The 19,834-nt window shown below is 39.6% G+C and overlaps 1 protein-coding gene across 5 annotated transcripts in view; it reads left to right on the plus strand.

Annotated features, from left to right (window-relative positions):
• Nucleotides 1–18,996, plus strand: part of KLF12 (KLF transcription factor 12) — a 241,373-nt gene extending 222,377 nt beyond the window's left edge. For all 5 annotated transcript variants that reach the window (XM_064713382.1, XM_064713389.1, XM_064713400.1 and 2 more), the window contains one exon: nt 9,706–18,996. In XM_064713382.1, the coding sequence (XP_064569452.1) occupies nt 9,706–9,887 (182 nt within the window). In that variant the 3' untranslated portion in view covers nt 9,888–18,996. The remainder of the gene's footprint in view (nt 1–9,705) is intronic.
• The last annotated feature ends 838 nt before the right edge of the window (nt 18,997–19,834 follow it).

Consider the following 19,834-nt stretch of genomic DNA (forward strand, 5'->3'; position numbering starts at 1 on the left):
AGAGTGCCCGTGTGGTTATTCCAAGGCACTTTGATGGGAAAGCAGGTCTAATTGCCTCTGTGATTACTTGCAGTCTCAAGGTTATGAAAAATATTTTCAACGTTGCCCCTTGACTTTGTAAATATGGGGTGCATATGTGTTTTGTCTGTGTGTGGCACGAGGGAATAATGATAATTTCATTATGCAGAATAAGATTTTTCTCTAAGCCAACCTTTTAGTACTTAATGCTCTACCTCCTAAGAACTGCAGTTCATCTGAGGTCTCTGGCGTGATTGTGGTCTACCATGTGTAGCCCTGAAGTGCCATGAAGGCAAGAAAGATGTCTTTACTCCCACTGCTTCCAAAACATTTTCCCAGATGTTGCACCCAGACCTGGAGGAATAAATACACAGTACAGGGTTTCCAGCTTTTGCAGCCCACTCAGTCCCCAGCAGAGGGAACAATAATTTGCTGATGGTGATAACACATGTTTTTGGGAAATGTGTCTGAAGTTGCTTGTGCCCATCCTGTCCTTGTCAGGGCAACCTTGGATCAGAAACACAGTCTTTGAGAGTGCAGCAGGCTGAAAACTGCAAGTAAACATCATAAAAGCTTTTTTAAAAAATGTTTTGTTCAGGTTTTCTTCTTTCCTGCTTTCTTTTTTTTTTTTTTTTTTGCATACATAAAAGCAAACAATAGGTAGGTGCTGAAAATTAGTGGTTTCACTCTTCCCTTTTTTGCAAATAAGCAGTTAGAAACATGGGTGAATTCTACATAAACTTCTTATTTCATGGGAAAGTAAAAAGATCTGATGAAACCTGTGTAGGATGAGGAGTTACACATAGGATATGAAATAGTAGTAATTCAGTCACATTAGTGAGCTTTCTCCTTGTCCCTCTCATGCATTTTATTTTGCAGCTGATACTTGTCTTAAGTGTTATATATGTTTAATCTGATTTGTATTGTGATAAAAATTAGTTTATCTTCTTTTGGGAAGTTTAATTCCTTTTCCAACTCACTTAAGTGGGAGGTGAGTTTTTTCAATGCTCTGTTTCTATACACAGCTCAGCACAGCAGTGCCCATCCTCTGCTTGAGTCTGATTTCTAGCACAGTGCAAACACCAAATAATCAGTTGTGCAAAACTGTAAGACCAAGTTCATCCCTTGGAGCCTTTTAGTTACTTTTTGTTTGGAGTTTTCTTTATTATTTCTTTGACAGGTTTCATTGTTGGATTGGTGTTTTTGGTTTTTTTCAAGAAACAAAAGGAAGGTCTAAGTTTCAGTGTGAGAAACCATGAGTATTTCTGTTGATGAAGATGGTGGAACAATGCTGGGAATGACAGACAGAACCAGCATTGAAGGTGGATGGGTAGGGAAGTGTGACTGGTTTGGTGTCTGCCTTGCAGTTGTAGACCACAGTGAAGGAAAGTTGCTTTATTTGTGGAAGGCCAGGCTAAAGCCCAAGCCTGCAGCACCCCAGTTAAGGAGAGTAAATGTGCAGATCTGCTGGCACCCTCCATACACTTGGCTGCTGATGGAAGTATGGATCTGTTGCATCACCTTTCCCAAATACTCTAGTGAGTGAAGGCTGCTATAAAAAGCAGAACCTCAGTTTTTTCCCACAGCACTGGAAATTCAATAGTCTCATGTATTTGCTATGGCGTTGTGAAGAAGAAAATTCCATGTCATCATTCACTACAAATATATCTACAATAGATACCTGTTATCTGTTAAGTGTATATGTGTATGCACTTAACATATACTTAAAAACTTACATATACACACTGTGTCATACAGGAAACAAATTTCAGGAAGGTTAATAAAATTCTATTTTTCATGAACTGTTGGGATTTGGTCTGGCTCCCACATTCAGGTGTACGGGAAGAGGCCTTTTACATTTCCAAATGTTTTACTTTTTCTATTTTTACAGGAGTCAAAATTTGTCATACTGCATCAGCAGCACCCTTGGCAATGTATGTAACTAATCCTTGTCCCCAAGCATTAATTCATTCATATGTCACATAGTGCTTAGGAGGGCCCATTCTGGGGCAAATTCTCTGCAGGAGCCCCAAAAAGAGAAAATAAGGAATTTGCATTCCCTCTCTTTCTCGTTTTTCTGTGCATGTGGTTACAGAACAGACCAGAGACTGATACAATGGGTTTGCCTTCTTAAATTACAGCAAATTGAATTTTATGATTTTAGTCCCAAAGGCTTTTTTGCTGGGATTTGTGTGTAAATAGCATCAGACTGGGGCAGCTGTATACCTAGAGTGGCATGTGAGACAACAGTAGGGGAAGGAAAGAAGCAGGGTTGCCAAACTAGGAACTGGTCTTGCAGGGGGAGTGAGAAGAAGGGCCAGGATGGCAAACAGAACCAAAGCTCATCAGTGCAGTGAAATGAAAATGTGTTTGCCTGTTTTCATGTGAGAAAAAGACTCCCACCTGAATTATCACAAGCGGATAATTGTAAATTAAGTGGAGTTTGTAAATAGTGAGTTCAAGGGCTGCCAAAGTGTAATGAAGTTCTGTCTTGTCTTCTAGAGTGGAGGTTGTCACTGTATATTTGAACTGAAGAAATTGTTTTGTTCCTGGTTTCCACGTGAAGAAACCATGTCCCTGTCCTTTGCCTAAGTCAGACTGAGAACAAGAAATAAAAACCTGAACTTCAAGACGTGTCCCAGGCAGCACAGTATGTTCCTGTTCTGCTTGTAGAAATTGTTTTGCCAGACTTGCTCAACTGATATGAAACTAATCTCTTCCTGGAAAGATATTTTATTTGCATATTTTGACAATACTGAAACATAAAAGTCAAATTGCCTATGTTCACCAAAGAGAGAGAATTAGGGACTGCATTAAGTAAATAATTGAATTAGATTTTTGCATCAAAATGATTGAAAATATTTCAAAGCTTTAAAGGGTTCAAGCTAAGTTCTAGCACTTTCATTACAGAAAGTAAGGTGTTTCCTAACGTGTAAGTCATAGTCTTGCTGTTCACTCTCAGCAGTTTTGGGAAGGCTGATGCTCACTGGTTTGGCTTTCCTACCTGCAGAATGGAGTTGATATTTGTTACACAGTACTACTGTGAAAAGAGACTTTTATGAGGGATTACATTTTCGAAAAATCTTTATAAGGCACTTGAAAGTTGTAAAGTGCTTGATGAGTGCTCTATTTTTTCATTAAAAAATTATACTAATAAAAATATCACATAAAATGTAAGAATTGTCATTTTTCCCTTTCCCCATGTCTGAAAGCTCCCCTCTTCCTCTGGGACTGCCTCAGGATGTTCATTATCAGATAGTGTTTTGCTGTTAAAAGATTCTTTTCTGTCTGAAATTTCTTATTTTTAGTAGAAATGCAAAATCTAATTAGCCATCATTTGTGGTTTTCGGTGTATGATTTCTTCTCCTAGCATCTTGTGAGTGTGGGTGCACTTAGGACTGTCCTGTATGCTTCAGAACAATTCTGGTGTTTACATGGGAGCTGAAAACAGCTGACATAAATACTACACATTACATATATTGCATAACATCCTGTAGCAGAAACCAAACCAGGAATCACCAGATGTCCTCAACCCTGCACAACTGCAGATTTGTTCACTTTGATTAGAAAATGTAGCATATCAGACATGGGCAGAGGCATGCTTGTTGGCTTATTTATTTTCTTCCTTTTCTTCCATTTTTTTTCAGGCTAAATCCTTATGACCTCACTCTGTTTCTGTGTGGGGAATACTTCTCCAAAATAATGACAGTAGAAACTTGGGGCATAAATATTTATATAGCAGAACTGGGCATGTTCCACCTATTAAACTGCACAAATCTCACTAAAAACCCATTGTATTTTGTGAATGGGGTAAGCAGTCTATTTCTCCATGTCCCCATCCTCCCTGTTTGGAATTACTACACAAACCTATACATCAGGTTTTGTTTCGTATGCTTTCTAACTTTGTCCTTCACAGGGTGATGTAAGCTTACACAGAAAAAAATCTGACTAGGTTGCTAAACCTTTACCCCAGAACAGTCCCCTATGTTTATTTCCTCATTGTCTCTTATTTGGAATAAAAGTGTTAGCAACATTTCAAAATGCTGTGTGCCACTGCAGGAAGGAGCTGCAGAGAAGTGACATAATAACTCGAGAGTCATGGTGACAATTCCATGTGCAGAAAAAATGGATAGATAGGGAAATCTGAAGAGGACATAAATAAGAAGGGGCATGGCACTTATCTGTAATACCAGAAAGAGAGGGGAGTTGCCAGAGGAAGAGAACTGTTTACAGCTTGAGCACTGGGATATTTTCTGTCATGGTAGTAGACAGTGTTACCTCATGGTTGCCAAGAGCCTGCTAAACTGCTGGATAAATGAAACTTAAATAATACATAAATGAAAGGAACTGCAGATGGGCAGAGGGAGTACATGGAGCGTCTGCAGTTGCAGTAAATAAGATTCCTCGCCCAAGGAATGAATATAAGCCCAGCTCTGTTTCCTGGAGTTCCAGAACAGTTTCCCTGCTGGCAGAATAACCCATAACTATTTACATGGTGGTTTTGTGGTGTCTGTCTTTGAAACATCTGGTCTGGCATCAAATACTGTTGATACCAGCTAGTTGATGGGCAGAGGATAACTGCTGAGGAACATCCCACTTGGGAAATTCTGCATGGCACAAAACAGACCCTGGTTCTATTGTCTGTTACATGGCATGTCTTGGGCTGGTACCTACACAGAGTTTTTTTAATAATGAATATGTGAATGTCATCAGGTTATAAAGTAAAAGTTCAAGAGATTTATTTGCCTGAGTGAATGGTATTCCAGATGTCAGGGTACATGAATAAAGACATGGGAAGACAGATGTTGGGCTGTGTGAAGGGTGGAAAATTTTGAAGTGGCTGAACAGTGGTCCTTATTCAGCATTATTAATTCAATACTTGAAGAGTTTTGGAGGATTTAATGAGCAGCAGTTGTAACCATGTTCCTAAGTGCCTAAGTGAGAGGAGTCATGGTAGGTTAGGAAAAATAATATGGTAAAAGTAATTAAACTGATTTGGTTTGTCGCATCTGGACTACAAAAGGCATGGTTTTGGAGGGCTCTTAGAAATAGATGTTGTGTTAGTAGAAGATTGAGAAATGACTATTCCCATTTGGAGCATTGACTCATCCCTTCAAAACTTGGTAATTAACTCCCCCAAATAATAGAAAATACTCATTTTCTACAGAGAACTGTCTAGAAATACTTTTTTATGCTCCAGGGTCCTGCTTGATCTATGTAAATGGCTTTTGTGATGTACTGTTCACGATCCATGTATTGCAAGACAAAGCTGCAGAATAGTATCAGAATTTCTCTTGTTTGGGATATTTTTGTCAGGTTTCAGGACAAAACAATAGAGCTCACAAAGGCACATGCAAAACTAGAGAGTCAGCAAATGTCCACAGCTTCAGGCATCTGTTTTTAAATTGATAGGTTCTTTAAAACTTCACAGATTCAGAATGTTGAACTAACAGGATTTTATCTTCTTCCAGTTTTCCTTTTCTCCTCTTCCTAATTGCCACATGTTTTTAGTCTCTTTCTGCAGCTCTTCTTGCTTCCAGTTTCCCAAAACTGTCTAGTGTTTTGACTCCTTCATTCCTGTGTTTCCACCACCCCAGGCAAAACTCACACAGCCTGCATTTGCTCCTTAAAGCTGAATGAGAATTTGAGTGTCTGGGTGCACGAGGAGTCAAAATGTGCCCATACTTTAGGCCCAAGAGTTTCTTAAACACTTAAACTCAAGTGTTCGCACGGAGACAGAAGTGTCTGAGTCAGAATGGTTGAGTGTTTGATTTCAGCTCCACTGCAATCCAGTCTTGAAGTGCAGATAGATAGATAGATAGATAGATAGATAGGTAGATATGCACTGCAATTAAGTTCTTACCATTTTGTCCACCTTCTCACACACTGCTCTGTGGGTTACCCTACTGAGGCCCAGCTCTTCTCTGTTGGTTACACTGAGGATTTCAGCCATAAGTGCTCAAGCTCTCATCAGGCAAAGCTGGTGTGGGATAGCTGACACCAACTTCTCAGCTTGTAGCAATTCTGCTCCTGCTGGTCCTTTCTCCGTCATTTGAACTCTTGGGTTTTCTGGTTTTGACAAACCCAGTGATTAGTCTTCATGTCTGGGATGACACCAAACAAAAGGTTAAGAGTTAGTATATGAAGGAATTTTTTTTCTAGCACTTGAGCATGCACAGATAATGTAGCTGTTTTAAGAGAAAAGCAGTAGTACTGTTCTTTCCCTAAAAATTAGACTTGTGTAAAATGTTGATAAACCTTAATGAACAATCATCTTTCACAGTTGTCTTTACAGCGGCCTTTTTAAGGTGCTTGTGAGTGAATATCTTCACAGTAACACTACTTTGGCTGGTTTTTTCTTTCTTACACTAAATGTATATATTTAATTGAAAACAACAAGAGGTTCTCTTATGTTGAGCTTTGTAAGAGTGATTCTCCTTCAGTGGAGTAAATACCTTGCAAGGAATGTCGTCAGTCCTGTCTCTTTCACATAACTTCATGAGGGCTGGGTAGGCAGGACTCACTGAGGAGGGATGCTGGAAGCAACGTGTGGGAACTCCAGCTGTGTGATCTGCACTCATATCCTTCTGTCACCTGACTCATTTCTTACCTGAAATGGTATTGTTTTAATGGATGAACTAAAAAAAAAACCTCTTTCTGGTATTTCTTGTGCAAACCATCACTTTCTGCGTTGAGTTCTCTGTTTTCTGCTGAGGGAGGGAAGATCTAGAATTCTGTATAACAAGGGGAAGGACTTCATGGATATCTTTAATATCATTATTAGTGATCTGGACAAAGGGATCAAGTGCACCCTTAGTAAGTTTGCAGATGACACCAAATTTGGAAGTGTTGATATACTGGAGGGTGAGAAAGCTCTGCAGAGGAATCTGGACAGGCTGGATCAATGTGCTGAGGCCACTTGTGTGAGAGTCAGCAAGACTGAGTGCTGGATCCTGCTGGATCCTTGGGTCACAACATCCCCACGCTGGGGAAAGGACTGGAAAGCTGCCCATCAGAAAAGGATCTGGGGACGCTGATCAACAGCTGCTGAGAACGCCAATTGTAGGCAGAACCTCCCTTCTTGCATCTCTTCAAAAGTTAATAAATGCTTTGCAGTGAGCCCTTGGTTTCAAAAATCAAAAAATCAAAAAGAAAAAAAATCAAAAATCAAAAAATCAAAAGAAAATCACCAAGTAAGGCCAAGCCTGGCCTGTGTCAGCAATGGTGTGGCCAGCAGGGCCAGGACAGTGATTGTGCCCCTGCACTTGACACTGGTGAGGCCACACCTTGAATCCTGTGTTGAATTTTGTCTTTCTCACTAAAAGAAGGACATTGAGCTGCTGGAGTGTGTCCAGAGAAGGACAGTGGAGCTGGTGAAAGGTGTGGACACAAGTCTAACGAGGAATAGCTGAGAGAAGTAAGGTTCCTCAGTCTGGAGAAGGAGACCATCAGGGGAACCTTTTTGCTTTCTACAAATACCGGAAAGGAAGTTGTTGCAAGGTGTGGGTCAGTCTTTTCTCCCAGATAATAAGTGATAGGACAAAAGGAAGAGGGCTCCAGTTACACCAAGGTTGTACCAAGGTAGGTTTAGATTGGATATTAGGAAGAAATTCCTCACCCTGGTTGTCCAATGAAGTAGTTGAGTCTCCATCCCTGAATATGTTTGAAATTTCAGATGCTTGTAAGTAAGAATCCAGAGCCTAAGAAATATTTGTTGTCTGAAAGTGTCTGTGGCCGAAGAAGCCAACTGAGGTGGTATCTGGTGAACAAGAGTTGAAGTGTGTTGAGGGATGGGCAGGACAAGCACTGCACTTGGAAAACGTTGATATGGTGTGATGGGAGCCTTGGAATCAACCTGCCAAGTTGGATGAGGGTACTGCTATATTTGTGCAGTGCTCTGCACCAACTGTTGTGGCATGAATATCTATGTAAGACAGTTTGGTGGCAAATTTGAGTGCATTTTGTAGGATTGTTGGCAAGAGTGTGCATCCCACTCATTGGCAAGAGTGTGCATCCCACCATCTGCCATGTAGCTTGTGCCTGCCTGTCCACCTCGCAGCAGCTGCTGGATTTGAGGTGCCCAGCACTGTGGCCACCCAGTGGCAATGAGCACTGTTTGGTGCTCTGTGCTTGGTTGGAGAGAACAAAATAATCTGGGCTGACCTGCTGCTGGTGCAACTACAGGTTGTGGTCAGAGCCCTGATTGCTGGGTTCTCCTCACAGCAACTGTTTCCCACCCCCATCTGGCATCAGAACTGCAGCACAGCCCAGATGGTGCACAGAAGGTACCAACCCAAGGAGCTCAAATGTTGCTGACAACCTCGCTGACATGACATGCTGGTGTCTGTACAGCACTCAGTTTCCTTACAGAGGCCATTTCAGCTGGATTTTTCAGGGCTGTTTGAACTTTGTGATGATACTCTACTTGGGAATTTTCTTTTGAAACCAAGGGCTCTCTGCAAAGCATTTATTGACTTTTGAAGAGACGCAAGGAGGGAGGTTCTGCCTACGAAAAGGCAAGTGTTGCGTCAGTGGTTCATATAATTGAAATAGTTCCTTGCAAACTGCTCGTGATTCATATGAGATAATAAATAACTGAAGAATGATTGTGCCTAACAAAGGAAACAGTTGTTGCAGAGATGCCCTTTTGTTGTCCAGGTTGTGATTACCTGATTTCAGAAGGGGAAGTAAAATTTTAGACACACAAAAGGAAGATAAATATGGATCTCACACAGTTTCCTTTCCTCAGTTTTGGTTTATGCTGAACTATGGGATCAAGGTAACTGCCGAGAGCATTTCTATAGATGCTGAAGCTGAGTGATAGAAGTCACAAAGAAGTATAGACTAAAAACATGGCCAAAATGGGATTTTAAACAGTTTGTGCTTTATGCAAGCACAAAATCCAGCTTGGCTGCATTAATCTTCTCCTCTGACATGATTCAACATCATTCGTACTCTTAAATGTAAAGCAAGATGGTGGGATTTTCCAAAAATCTACATTAGCCCAAGTCTGAGCTCACTAAAATAAATGGAAATTTATGAAGAGTGTTGTGCAAGTCCCATGGCTAAGTACATTTAAAAATTGTACACATCTTATGCAAAATTATTTTTACTGAAAGTAAGTGCAGTAACTAAAGAGGAGGTTTTGCAGACTGAATTTTTATGTTTCATTGGGAAATTGTAGTTGATTTTTACCAGCTTACTAAGAAATGTCTTGGAATACTGTTTACACAAATAATCAAAAACCTTCATAAACATCGTAGAATAACGGGAAGTCTGTGTCAGCACATGGTAAATTGCAGAAATATCAGGTAATCTGGTCATCTGGGGAGAAAGTGCAGCCTGACAGGATGAGGGTTGCAAACTTGTATGGTAAATATGAGAATAATTGCACAGGCCTCTGTCCTGATGTTAATACTCACATCACCCCTGCAAGGTAGGATCTATATTGTTGCCTTAATCCTGTTGATTTTCTCAGTCACGTGAATGCCACAGGAATGATAAAAGGCTCTTTTCCTTATATTCAGCAGCTCCAGTACCTCATAATTGTGTAATTTGGCCTAAAGCAACCCCTAGGCAGTGCGTGTTCACGGGAAGCGTGCAGAGGGGATTGTGGGGATTAATGGCAACAGGGGGAAAGTCACAACCTGTTTTTCCCCCTTCCCCTCTTTCTTTTGTTTCTCCCAGGAGAAAAACCCTACAAATGTACCTGGGAAGGCTGCACCTGGAAGTTTGCTCGATCCGATGAACTGACGAGGCATTACCGCAAGCACACGGGAGTGAAGCCATTCAAGTGTGCAGACTGTGACCGCAGCTTCTCCCGCTCGGATCACTTGGCGCTCCACCGCCGCAGGCACATGCTGGTTTGAGAAATGCTACCTGTTCCAGCCGAGTTTAAGAGCTGGGTCTCTTAACTACCCACAGTGAATTCAGCAGGGCTGAATCCCCCTCTACAGTGTTAACAGGCAGGGCTTTCCCTGATGTCTGTAACGAAAAATAATAACAGAAATTCAAAAAAAGCAGGAAAAGAAGTGCCACTCTTCTCCTCGCCATCTGAAGTTAACTCTGTCTGCCCCTCAGCATGGCTACCCCCTGAAAGTGTCATCACAATCACCTGGGAAATAGCAGCCGAGATGCTACAGGAATGGGCATTATTTTACATGCTGCATCCTTTGACAAAAAATGTTTATAGCTTATATGTTTTCTCAGCTGCCAGACATTTTGTTCCTGAAAAATCGCTGCTGGTTGGAGTATAGATACCGTGGACTGATGATGACGATGATGATAGTGATGATGATGATGATGATGATGATGATGATGATGATGAGAGAAGACCGCTAGATCTGTAAGATGCCATCTTTTCCCCTTGTTTTCAATACCATCTGGCCGGTGTCAGCACTGCACTGGAGCCGTGCTACAGACAAGCTGCATGTGAGTAGGCAGGAAGATTCTGCTGGAGAGGTCCCGCTGCCGGAGCTGGAGGTTTGCTTGATCAGACTTTTGCAATAATGATGGTGGCATTTTAATATCATACCACAACTTGTTGTTATGCCCCAGAGGACACCAGCCATTTAACTTTTTCTTTTATGTTTTTTTTTCCTTCTTTTCTTTTGTCGTTGTCGTTGTTGAAGTCTGTAAAATAAGCAAAGGGCAGCAGCGTCTGTGCTGAAATACCATATTAAGTATCTCTATTTTACCATGGAATTATTTAGATCCATTTTCTGATTTGTATAGAAAGAGCCCACCTAAAAACAACTACCCTATTCTCAGTGTGCTGTTTTCTTTCATGCAGGTATCCTCTTCCCCACAACCATTATTTGAACCCAAGGAAATAGTCAGATCTTGTACTTGCTGGTACCAAGGTTAGTGGTATAGCCATTCCTGAGATGGAATTGAATGTATCATCAAAACAAAACAGAGAAGAAACGGCTGCATCTCTTGCAGAGAAAAAGCAATAATTAATAAAATGGCTCTTGTGACAATAATTTACTCCACACCAACAGAAGTGGGGGGTATGCAGAAACAGCATGTAAGATTTAAGCATTTAAATTAATCTTTTTGCTAGTTTCACTGACCTGCTAGGCGCCACAGTTAAGTACTTTTATTTCTGTTAACATAATACTGGTGTCTGGAAAGCAGGAAAGATAAAGGAAAGAGTTGATTGTTGAGGTGGTAGTGGATGAACTGTAAGTAGAACAGAGAAATATGCAGTTGTGCTCTGCAAGACATTAGAGTTCTCCCTGGGAGTTAGGGAATAACAAGATTTTGCCAGCTGTCTAGTATGATCTAAATGGACCTCTGTATGGGTACCAGTGGCTGCCTCTGCTTCGATTTTCAACCCAAGCCTTTTCAGATTAAATAAAAGGAAATTCTTCATCATTCCCATACAGCCCTGTAATTGCAAACCAATTTGTATTAATTGAATTATGTAGGAAAGAGAGAAATTCTTAGTCATCAGTTATTCGTGCAAACAGAACAGTGTTTTTCTGTTTTCTTTCCTCAGAAGGATTTGCCTATTCAGCTAAATTTGACAAAGGGGAGGCTTGGCAATATTTTCTAAGTGTTGAGATTTTCATAGCTTAGAAATGGAAGATGTAAACATAACGGTCTTTTGCAATGCATTTAATTATGAATATTTTGTTCCAGGAATTCCAGATTAAATTTGTGATGCCACTTGTTTGTTTTTAAATGTTTGACCATCTCAGTTAATATTAGATTCCTGCAGTAAATGTAGTAATGTTGCGATTCTGGAATCAAGGTAATCTTTAAGAAAAAACAACACAGAGTAACCATACAGATACAAAAGCAATTACAGTTAATTGAGGATTAATATGACTGGGATTATACTTTATAAAAGCATTCACAAGATCCAGAGTTTGATTGTCTTTAAATATCCTTAATATTCCCCAGTATGGATAGTTTATCAAGTCTCTGAAAGAACTTACAAAAAGCTCAGGCTTTCCACTGCCCAGTCAGCAGCAGAGAAACTCAACACAAATTATTCACATCTGTTGTGGGAAAAATGGCTCTGTCAATTCCCATTGACCATGTTGGTGATCTACTTCCACCAAATTTGGTGACATTCCAGACTCCATCTCCAAATCAGGGACAGAGCAGGGCTTCTGGATAGGCCATGAGGCATTGCAGGGCAGCAGAGCTGTGTCTTTATGAGCAGCATTGCTACTGTTGATTTAAAAAACTGGTTGTCAAAGTGTTGTATGTGAGGTGCTTCATGAATTATGTCTGAGGTCTGGTTTTTGTGTACTTGAATATCATCCCCTTAAATGCATCTGTCATTGTTGGCATTTAGGGAAAGAAGTCAGGTCAGGTAGTACTCCTTGATAAAATTCTTTTCTTGCCCAAGAATATTTTACCAACTAATTATTTGAATATTAGTAATCCAGTTGAAGAACCAATGGCATACAGAATTCCTTTCAGGATCTGTGGGTGGGGGTTTTTTTCTCTCATAGACAGTTAAGTTTGCTTGAGCAGAAACTCCTGCTGGGCATTCTGCTAGCATACAGGAGGATGTGATGTTACTCTCAGGCATCAGTTGCAGGGTGCAGTTGGGAGAGATTAGTGCTCCTCTTTAGGCTTCCCCTGTTGTCAGTGAAGACAGAGAAACTACAAGGGAAATTGAGAGGCCTTGAATTTTAGTGTTCAGCTTTGAAATGCCCTGTGGAAGAGCAGGTGTATAACAGACCCTGGGGAGGCTCATCTCCCAAGGCCAAGGTTGGTTTGTGTGAATCCCTGGCTTTGGTCTGTGTGAATCCCTGGCTTTTCAGCTGGTTGCCTGTTACGATATGAATTGGAAACACTGCAACAGAAAGAGGGTCTGGTTTTATTCAAAGAACCCCAAAGTGATAGAGGGTTAAAGCAGCAGTAATGCCAAGGGACACAGGCACAGAGTGTGGCAATGGTAGGAGAATGAAGCCAAAAGGTGAAGGAGCGTGTGCTAAATTTTGTTATTTCCCAGGCAGGAAGTACATCCTCAGCCTTTCAGCACATGTGCAAGGGCTTCTCATGCTGCTGTTACCTGTAGATGAATTGCACAACCAGCAGTAGTCCACCACTGGGTTTCAGATACACAGTATGGTTCTTGATAAGGTTCTCATTCATACCAGCACCTGCAGGCTTTGGTCCCAGTTACTCCCTGGGGTTGTTTTCTGGGTGTTGTCCCTTTCCAAAGTATTTTAGAAGTTACTCGGGAGGATAGGGGTGCTTGAATGTGGAGCTGATGTCCCCCAGATCCTCAGTGTGTCTTTGTCTTTATTGGCTGTGTTTCAGACCTGCCAAGTTTTTGTGCTCGTGCAAAGACCACGGGCAATTGCTCCGGGGTAGTTTCCTCAAAAATCCTGGTACCCCACCACAGGTCTGTGACATTTCATGGCTGTGGCAAAGGCTTACATCATGTGTAGCATGCAGAAATACCAGATCTCATCCTGACACGATCCACTAGGACCATCTTAATCGGGCAGCTGGGATACACAAACATACAGTGTCCCATTCCTTCAGAAAGACAAGAGATTTCAATCCACCATGCCATGGCATTGCATGTTACAGCTTGCAAGGGAAATTGGGCCATGAAGTGTCAGATTTCATGTATTTTCAAAAGTTCTAAATGGATTTGTCAGGAAACCTCAGGAGCCAGAATTTTAGGAAAATGTAATGAGCAAACAGCTTTGATACTAAACTTTTAAAATTTTTAATTGTGTCATTATTTTTTTGAGCACCCCTTATATTCAGCACTGTAAAATTGGCTCGTTGCAACAGCAGTTTTTACTTGAGGATGAAGATGCAGTATTCCTTATTCTCTGTCATGCTTGCATAATTAATTAAATAGATTTAGACTGACTTGTATATATGATTATTTGCTGGAGTAACGTATAACAAAATTAACAGTGTTGAAAATTACATCAGTGATGTTGATGTTCGGGTAAACTTGCAGTGCAGAGCATGGACAAATAGCTGGACAGCCTTTCTCCCCTTTAATAATGAGAATAACAGTGATCATAAGCCTCTTTTTCCATTAGCCACATTGAAAATGTATTCTAGTTGCCATTTATAAATTTAAATTCTAGTAATAAATGCTGTTTATTGTAAAAAATCTCTTCCCCCTTTATTGAAGGTGGATACTTCAAAATCAGACTAGGTGTGACTAACAATATCCCACTTACTTTTTAGTTTGAATTTGAGTTTGGAAAGGTCATTGTGTGAAACTGTGTCTTCCACAGCAGTCAAGTCTTAAGATCGTTCAGGAAATCCATGCTGCTCCCACATGCTCATCCTTACACTCATGCATATGATCCCCAGAACTTCCAAGTGTTTCTACCCATGTGCATGTAATAAACAAGTTTATTTAAAATTAAAATATAGGAAAAAACCCCAAAAAAGAACAGAAAAGGAAGAATTTTAAGTAAACTCTGTTATAGAAAATACTACCTTAAGAAACCAGCTCATGTTATTGTGTTATGCCTTTCCCTGTGATACATGACTGGAGAATTGCACAAAGAAATTGTTGTATTTTCACAGTTTTGCTATAGTGTAGCAGTTGCTATGTAATGTATGCTTATGAAGTAATGCCCACTGGAACATTGAAAAGGCTTAAATTCTCCACAATAAATCAGGTTTTGGCATAAAAATGTAACTGTAAGGATACTGCATCTTTAGAAATCAAAGTAACTTGAAAGTATTTTACTATACTTGTAACAGTTAAAATATTCTGTAATACATGTGATAATGGAAAAGTATTTTCAAACTCACAGTTTTACGTGGGGTGTTAAATAGCTGAAATGAAATACATTTTTAAACAATCCTTACCTTCAGTTTTCATTGGAAGACTCTTAGGATAATGCCTTGCAAAGCTGAAACACAAGACTCAAGAAGTAAATTGTTCTGTTTTATCAGAGTGTGTTTTCTCTGCAAAATGGTGTGGCCACTTCTTTGCTGTTTTGCAGATGGTGTGTGATATAGCAAAGTTATACTGAGTCCTTTGGTGTCAATAAGTCAATGCTCAATGTCTTTGACTGAATAAAGGAAAAAAACACTTAAACAAAATGAAAACCATATGAAAGGTTTGTCAGTTTGTGATTTCTTTTTTCCTTCTGGCATTTTACAATGAACTGCAGATACAGGAATGGCAAACACTCATATGATTTTATTTCTTCTTGTATTTCCCCAACTGCAGTGCATCCTGATTAAAGGTTGCAGAGCTGAAATAGGCAGCTGCTTTTTGCTGATTCCAGGGGAGTTTAGTCTTCTAGGTGCAGTAACATGTCAAGAGTATCCATTGTAGCAGGACAGTTCTGACATTTAAAATACACATACACTTCAGTGAGATAGTCTGAAATCTATTTTAGAGGTGAAACAGAAACTGAAAGTGCCTGTAATTAGAACTGATGGGATGTTCCTATACTTTTACACAGCAATAACATAATGGGATTCTGTTAACAGTAAGGTGAAAATGAAATTTTACTTGGAGAACAATAATGCAGCACAGAAACAAACACAAAGTGCCATTTGTATGTTCACATGTTGAGATACTGTGTTAGAGGTTTTAGTTATTTTCTCAGATAACATCTGTCATATATTTGTAAGAAGAAAATAAATCTTAGTTTACAAATGACTCGTAGCTGTACCGATTCTCAGTAGGTGTGATTGGAAGTTGTTGTCAGAGCAGTATTTTAGGGGATTTCTTCCCAATTTATGTTGGATATGCCCGTGTATCCAGGGTATTCTCTAGTGAAGTAATCCAAAACCAGCAATAAGCCCAATGGAGCTTTTTTTTTAGGGAATATGAAAGAACAGGGATTCTCCTGAAAAATCCTCTGCATTGAACTCTGGAAATACAAGAGTTCACCTTATGTCTCCTTTCTCTTCATCATGTAACGCTCATAGTATTTAATATCATCTTGGTTGACTTCATGAGTGGACAAAGTGTATCACTTCACTTTCTTCTGGGGACAAATGAGTGAAAAATTAGGGACTGTCTGTCTAGAGACTATTTGAATAGCAAAAAAGAAGTTGATATTCCTAAAATGAAGTATGGAGATTTTTATATTGAGTGGCCTAAACATTTGCATCAGTAGACTAATTGATCTTACCAGAAAATGGCCAGCTGTAACTCTGGCACTCTTATTTTTAATCAGTTTTTTTTTGTAAATATTAACTACTGCTAATGGATTCTTAAAATAGCAGTGTAATGCCAGCCCTCATGCTTCTTCTATTTTTAAAAATTAATTTATTGAAAATCAAAATGTAACTGGTTGTCCTGATGCCTTTGCCAAGGAAGATTGCTTTCCATCCTCTGAATTTGCACCTGTCATTTATCCAGGCATAATTTTGTATTTGAGAAATCCTGCATTTTGTTTAGACTTGTGCTGCCATCAGTGGGTACTGCTGGAGTCTCACTGAGGCTCATACACAGATGAAAGTGCAGGTCCAAAAACAAGCCCCCCCCAAAAAGGTGCACGTGGACACACATGTAACAATTAGATATTCATGCACATTTGTTAATTATGTGACAAGGTTGCTCATTCAGTAACAAATTTAGATGTTAACCACTGGCAGAAATAATCCCCTCAGAACACGCTTATGCTTATTTTGCTGTCCTGAGCTTATCTCCAGATATTAAGCACATAAAAGAATACAACTCATGCTGGGGATTTCAGGAGAGCACCAGGGAATGTGTCATCAGAAGGAAAAAGGAATTTAGTTTCTTACCCAGTACCTGAGCCCTTCTTGGAGAGGAGTGTTCTGTTCTTTGTTCTGGAGCAACAACCCTGGGAGGGGGCACCCTTAGAAAGCTGCCATGTTGGAAGGCTTGGCTGATCCCACCCTGCATTTGTTAGTTCTTCAGTAGGAAAGGGCACCTTGTCTTCACCATCCCAAAATGAGACTTTTCCCCTTCATTCTAAAAAGCAAACTCTGAGTAAGGGTTCTTCTTTTTTTTGTTTGTTTTTTTAGTCCATTTTGTTTTGATTTTACTTTTTTTGGGCTTTTGTGTTTTATTTGGGTTTGGGGTTTTTTTGGTTGTTTTTTTTTGTTGTTGTTGTTTTTTTGTTTGTTTGTTTGTTTTGTTTTGGTGTTTTGGTTTTTTTTTTGTTTTGTTTTTTGTTTTTTTGCTTTGCAAGCATTATTCTATAGCAGCTCGTGTTCACTGACTTTGAATTATGAAATAGTTGCCCTTGTGGTAACTTTACATTATTCAATATGGAGTTTTTCAGTCCTCCAGAGAAACAAAATTAGGCATGTGAATTTTAGCTATTACAAAAACAAGAATGCAAAAAATTACTTGAGATCCTATTGTCCATATGAATGAACTGCAACATCTTTCCCAATTCAGAGTCAGAAGCTTCAGTGAGCCAAGGTGCTCTCAGAAGCAAAAGAAGAGGTGGTTCAGACATTGGCTCACTAAACCTTGCTCTGTGCTGTGACCTCAGCATATAAAAACATGAATTCGGTGTCTGGCGATGGCTTTGATGGATTGTCATAAACATCAACCATGAAATACACAAATAGGTTCAGATACCACTTTTCTCCCTCTCCCTGCCTTTCTAGGTATAAAAGAGCTTTGGAAAGACAGCTTGAGCCAAATCTTCATGGCTGAACTAACATTTTTCACGATTCAGAGCTGTTGTTGTCATTTCTGGTTTCAGACTTTTTCACTGCCACATTCCCATGTTAAAAAACCCACATGGTTTATTTCTCTCCTGATTGTCCTATACATGGCTTCCTTGGTAATGTAAGTTCTTCACTGAACACCTACACAATATGCTCTCCTGACCTTCTGTCTGTCCTTACCAAGTTATATTTTACATTTGCACATTTGTAGAATATACACAGAGATAGTAATGAATTACTTAAGTTTCATGTACCATCAGCCTTAAGACCTTCAACCCACACACAGGCACATGTATTTCATACACATCAAGGGAAAGAGAGATTTGGACACTGCTATCAACATGTGGGGTCAAAAATACCATTAAATCAGAAAGTTCTTTCAGCTGTGTTCAGGAAAAAACAATACTGAAAAATATCATTCTTGGCCAAGTTACTTATGGACAAAGCAAATTCCCCCATGGTGTTATTTGAATGAAAACCTAAGGATGGGATTGTATTTGGCCCCAAATTGTTCCTTCTAATCAGGTCATTACTGTTATATGTACCAATGAGCGTTCATTTGATCCTCCTGTGTAAAAATACAAAAACATCCCGTAGTTTACCAAGCGATTCATTTGGGACTGAAGCTTCACAGCAATGGAATTAGTGTGTACAGCACCTCAGTCTTTTTCCTAGATAAGATGGAAAAGGGAGGGCCATTATCAGTAACCTCATAGAGATAGTAGTGTCAATAGAGCTCCTACATTTAAAAGGAATAAAAATACCAGTGCTAGCAGGCAAACATATTAGTTTTTTAGACTTTCTTTTGCCTTCTTTTCAAGAGCTTTTAAATACAAAAATTACTTTTCTTCAAAACTTAAAGTAAACTTCTGAAGATCTAATTTCCCAATAGTTTCCTCTGCATTTATATACTATGTAGTGTTTAGGCAATGCCTATGTTATAAGTTTATTAATATTATGTAAGTGTTGTTCTTGTATTTATGTATAGTGTATGTATTGTAAATATACTCAGAGCTTTTTTTCCTCTTACTGTAAAAAGGTGATTTTTGCCCTATGATAATGTAAAGGGAGTCCCCTAATGAAATTCTGTCAGAGGATGATTATTCCACTCTATTCTCAAAGATTTAAATGAACAAGTGTTATCGTTTTAAATGGTGTCTCAGACATATTTTGTTGGTGCATTGCTTTTCTGTATTCAACTTTCCTATGAATTGAGCTGTGAATTGAAATAGAGTTTAAACCTTTAAATGTATGCATTTGTACAATTATCTGAATGGAGGCATGAAGGTTAAATAAAGCATTTTGTATGGAACAAACCCCTAATTATTACTGTGGATGACTCAAAGCTCCTGGAATACCTAGATACTAACTTTTTAAAATTAAATCTTTGTTTTCTATAAACATATAGTGATTTTTTTTAATGGAATGTTTGCTTAAGAAATGTATTTTACTTGTCTTTCTGATTTTTTAAAAGTCACCATCGAGAGAAGACATTCTTTCTCCTTTCACAGAATTTGTGCATCTGTGGCAAAGCTGGAACAAATAAAATAGCACTCAGCAGTATAAACAAAAATGTCCTGGGATGATATAAAAATATTTTTCATTACTATATAATCTGAATTCCCCAAGTACTTTAAAAGGGCAGCTCTTTACTTCTGCCCCTCTCCTTTCCCTGTGTGTGGGGAGGCTGGTGCAGTTGATGTGCAGCATGTGTAAGGTGCTGGTGCAGCCAGGAGAGGTTTTGTCCACTGTGTGCCCCTGAAGCGAAGGAACGGCTGCTGGAGGAGGGCAGTGCCACACTGGAAGTTGCAAGTTCATACCTGGCTGAAGAGAGCTGGTATTTGCAATTGCTCCTAGGGACACTCTGAAGCCCGTGGGCTTGTCCCTTGTGTCTGGCCCTTCCATAAAAAAGCTTCCTTTATGTTTGAGCCAGTCTAGGACAACTGGATGTAAAGTCAGAGGCTTGGAGCTGCACAGCACCCTTATTGGTGAAATTTCTCCTTAAAATTAATTTTCCCCTTCCCCTGAATTCCCATCGGCTTACTTTTAACCAATATGATCATTTATCTGCTAAAAGGCACAGTGTTACATGGTTACAGGCAGAGAAACGAGTAAACAAAGTGATTTGGAGACCTTTGAGCCTTATGAAGAGATGTTTCTCAACCAAATCTGTGCTATAACAGATCTTCCATTT

The sequence above is a fragment of the Zonotrichia leucophrys genome, chromosome 1, assembly GCF_028769735.1.
Source record: "Zonotrichia leucophrys gambelii isolate GWCS_2022_RI chromosome 1, RI_Zleu_2.0, whole genome shotgun sequence".
NCBI classification, from domain to species: Eukaryota; Metazoa; Chordata; class Aves; order Passeriformes; family Passerellidae; genus Zonotrichia; species Zonotrichia leucophrys.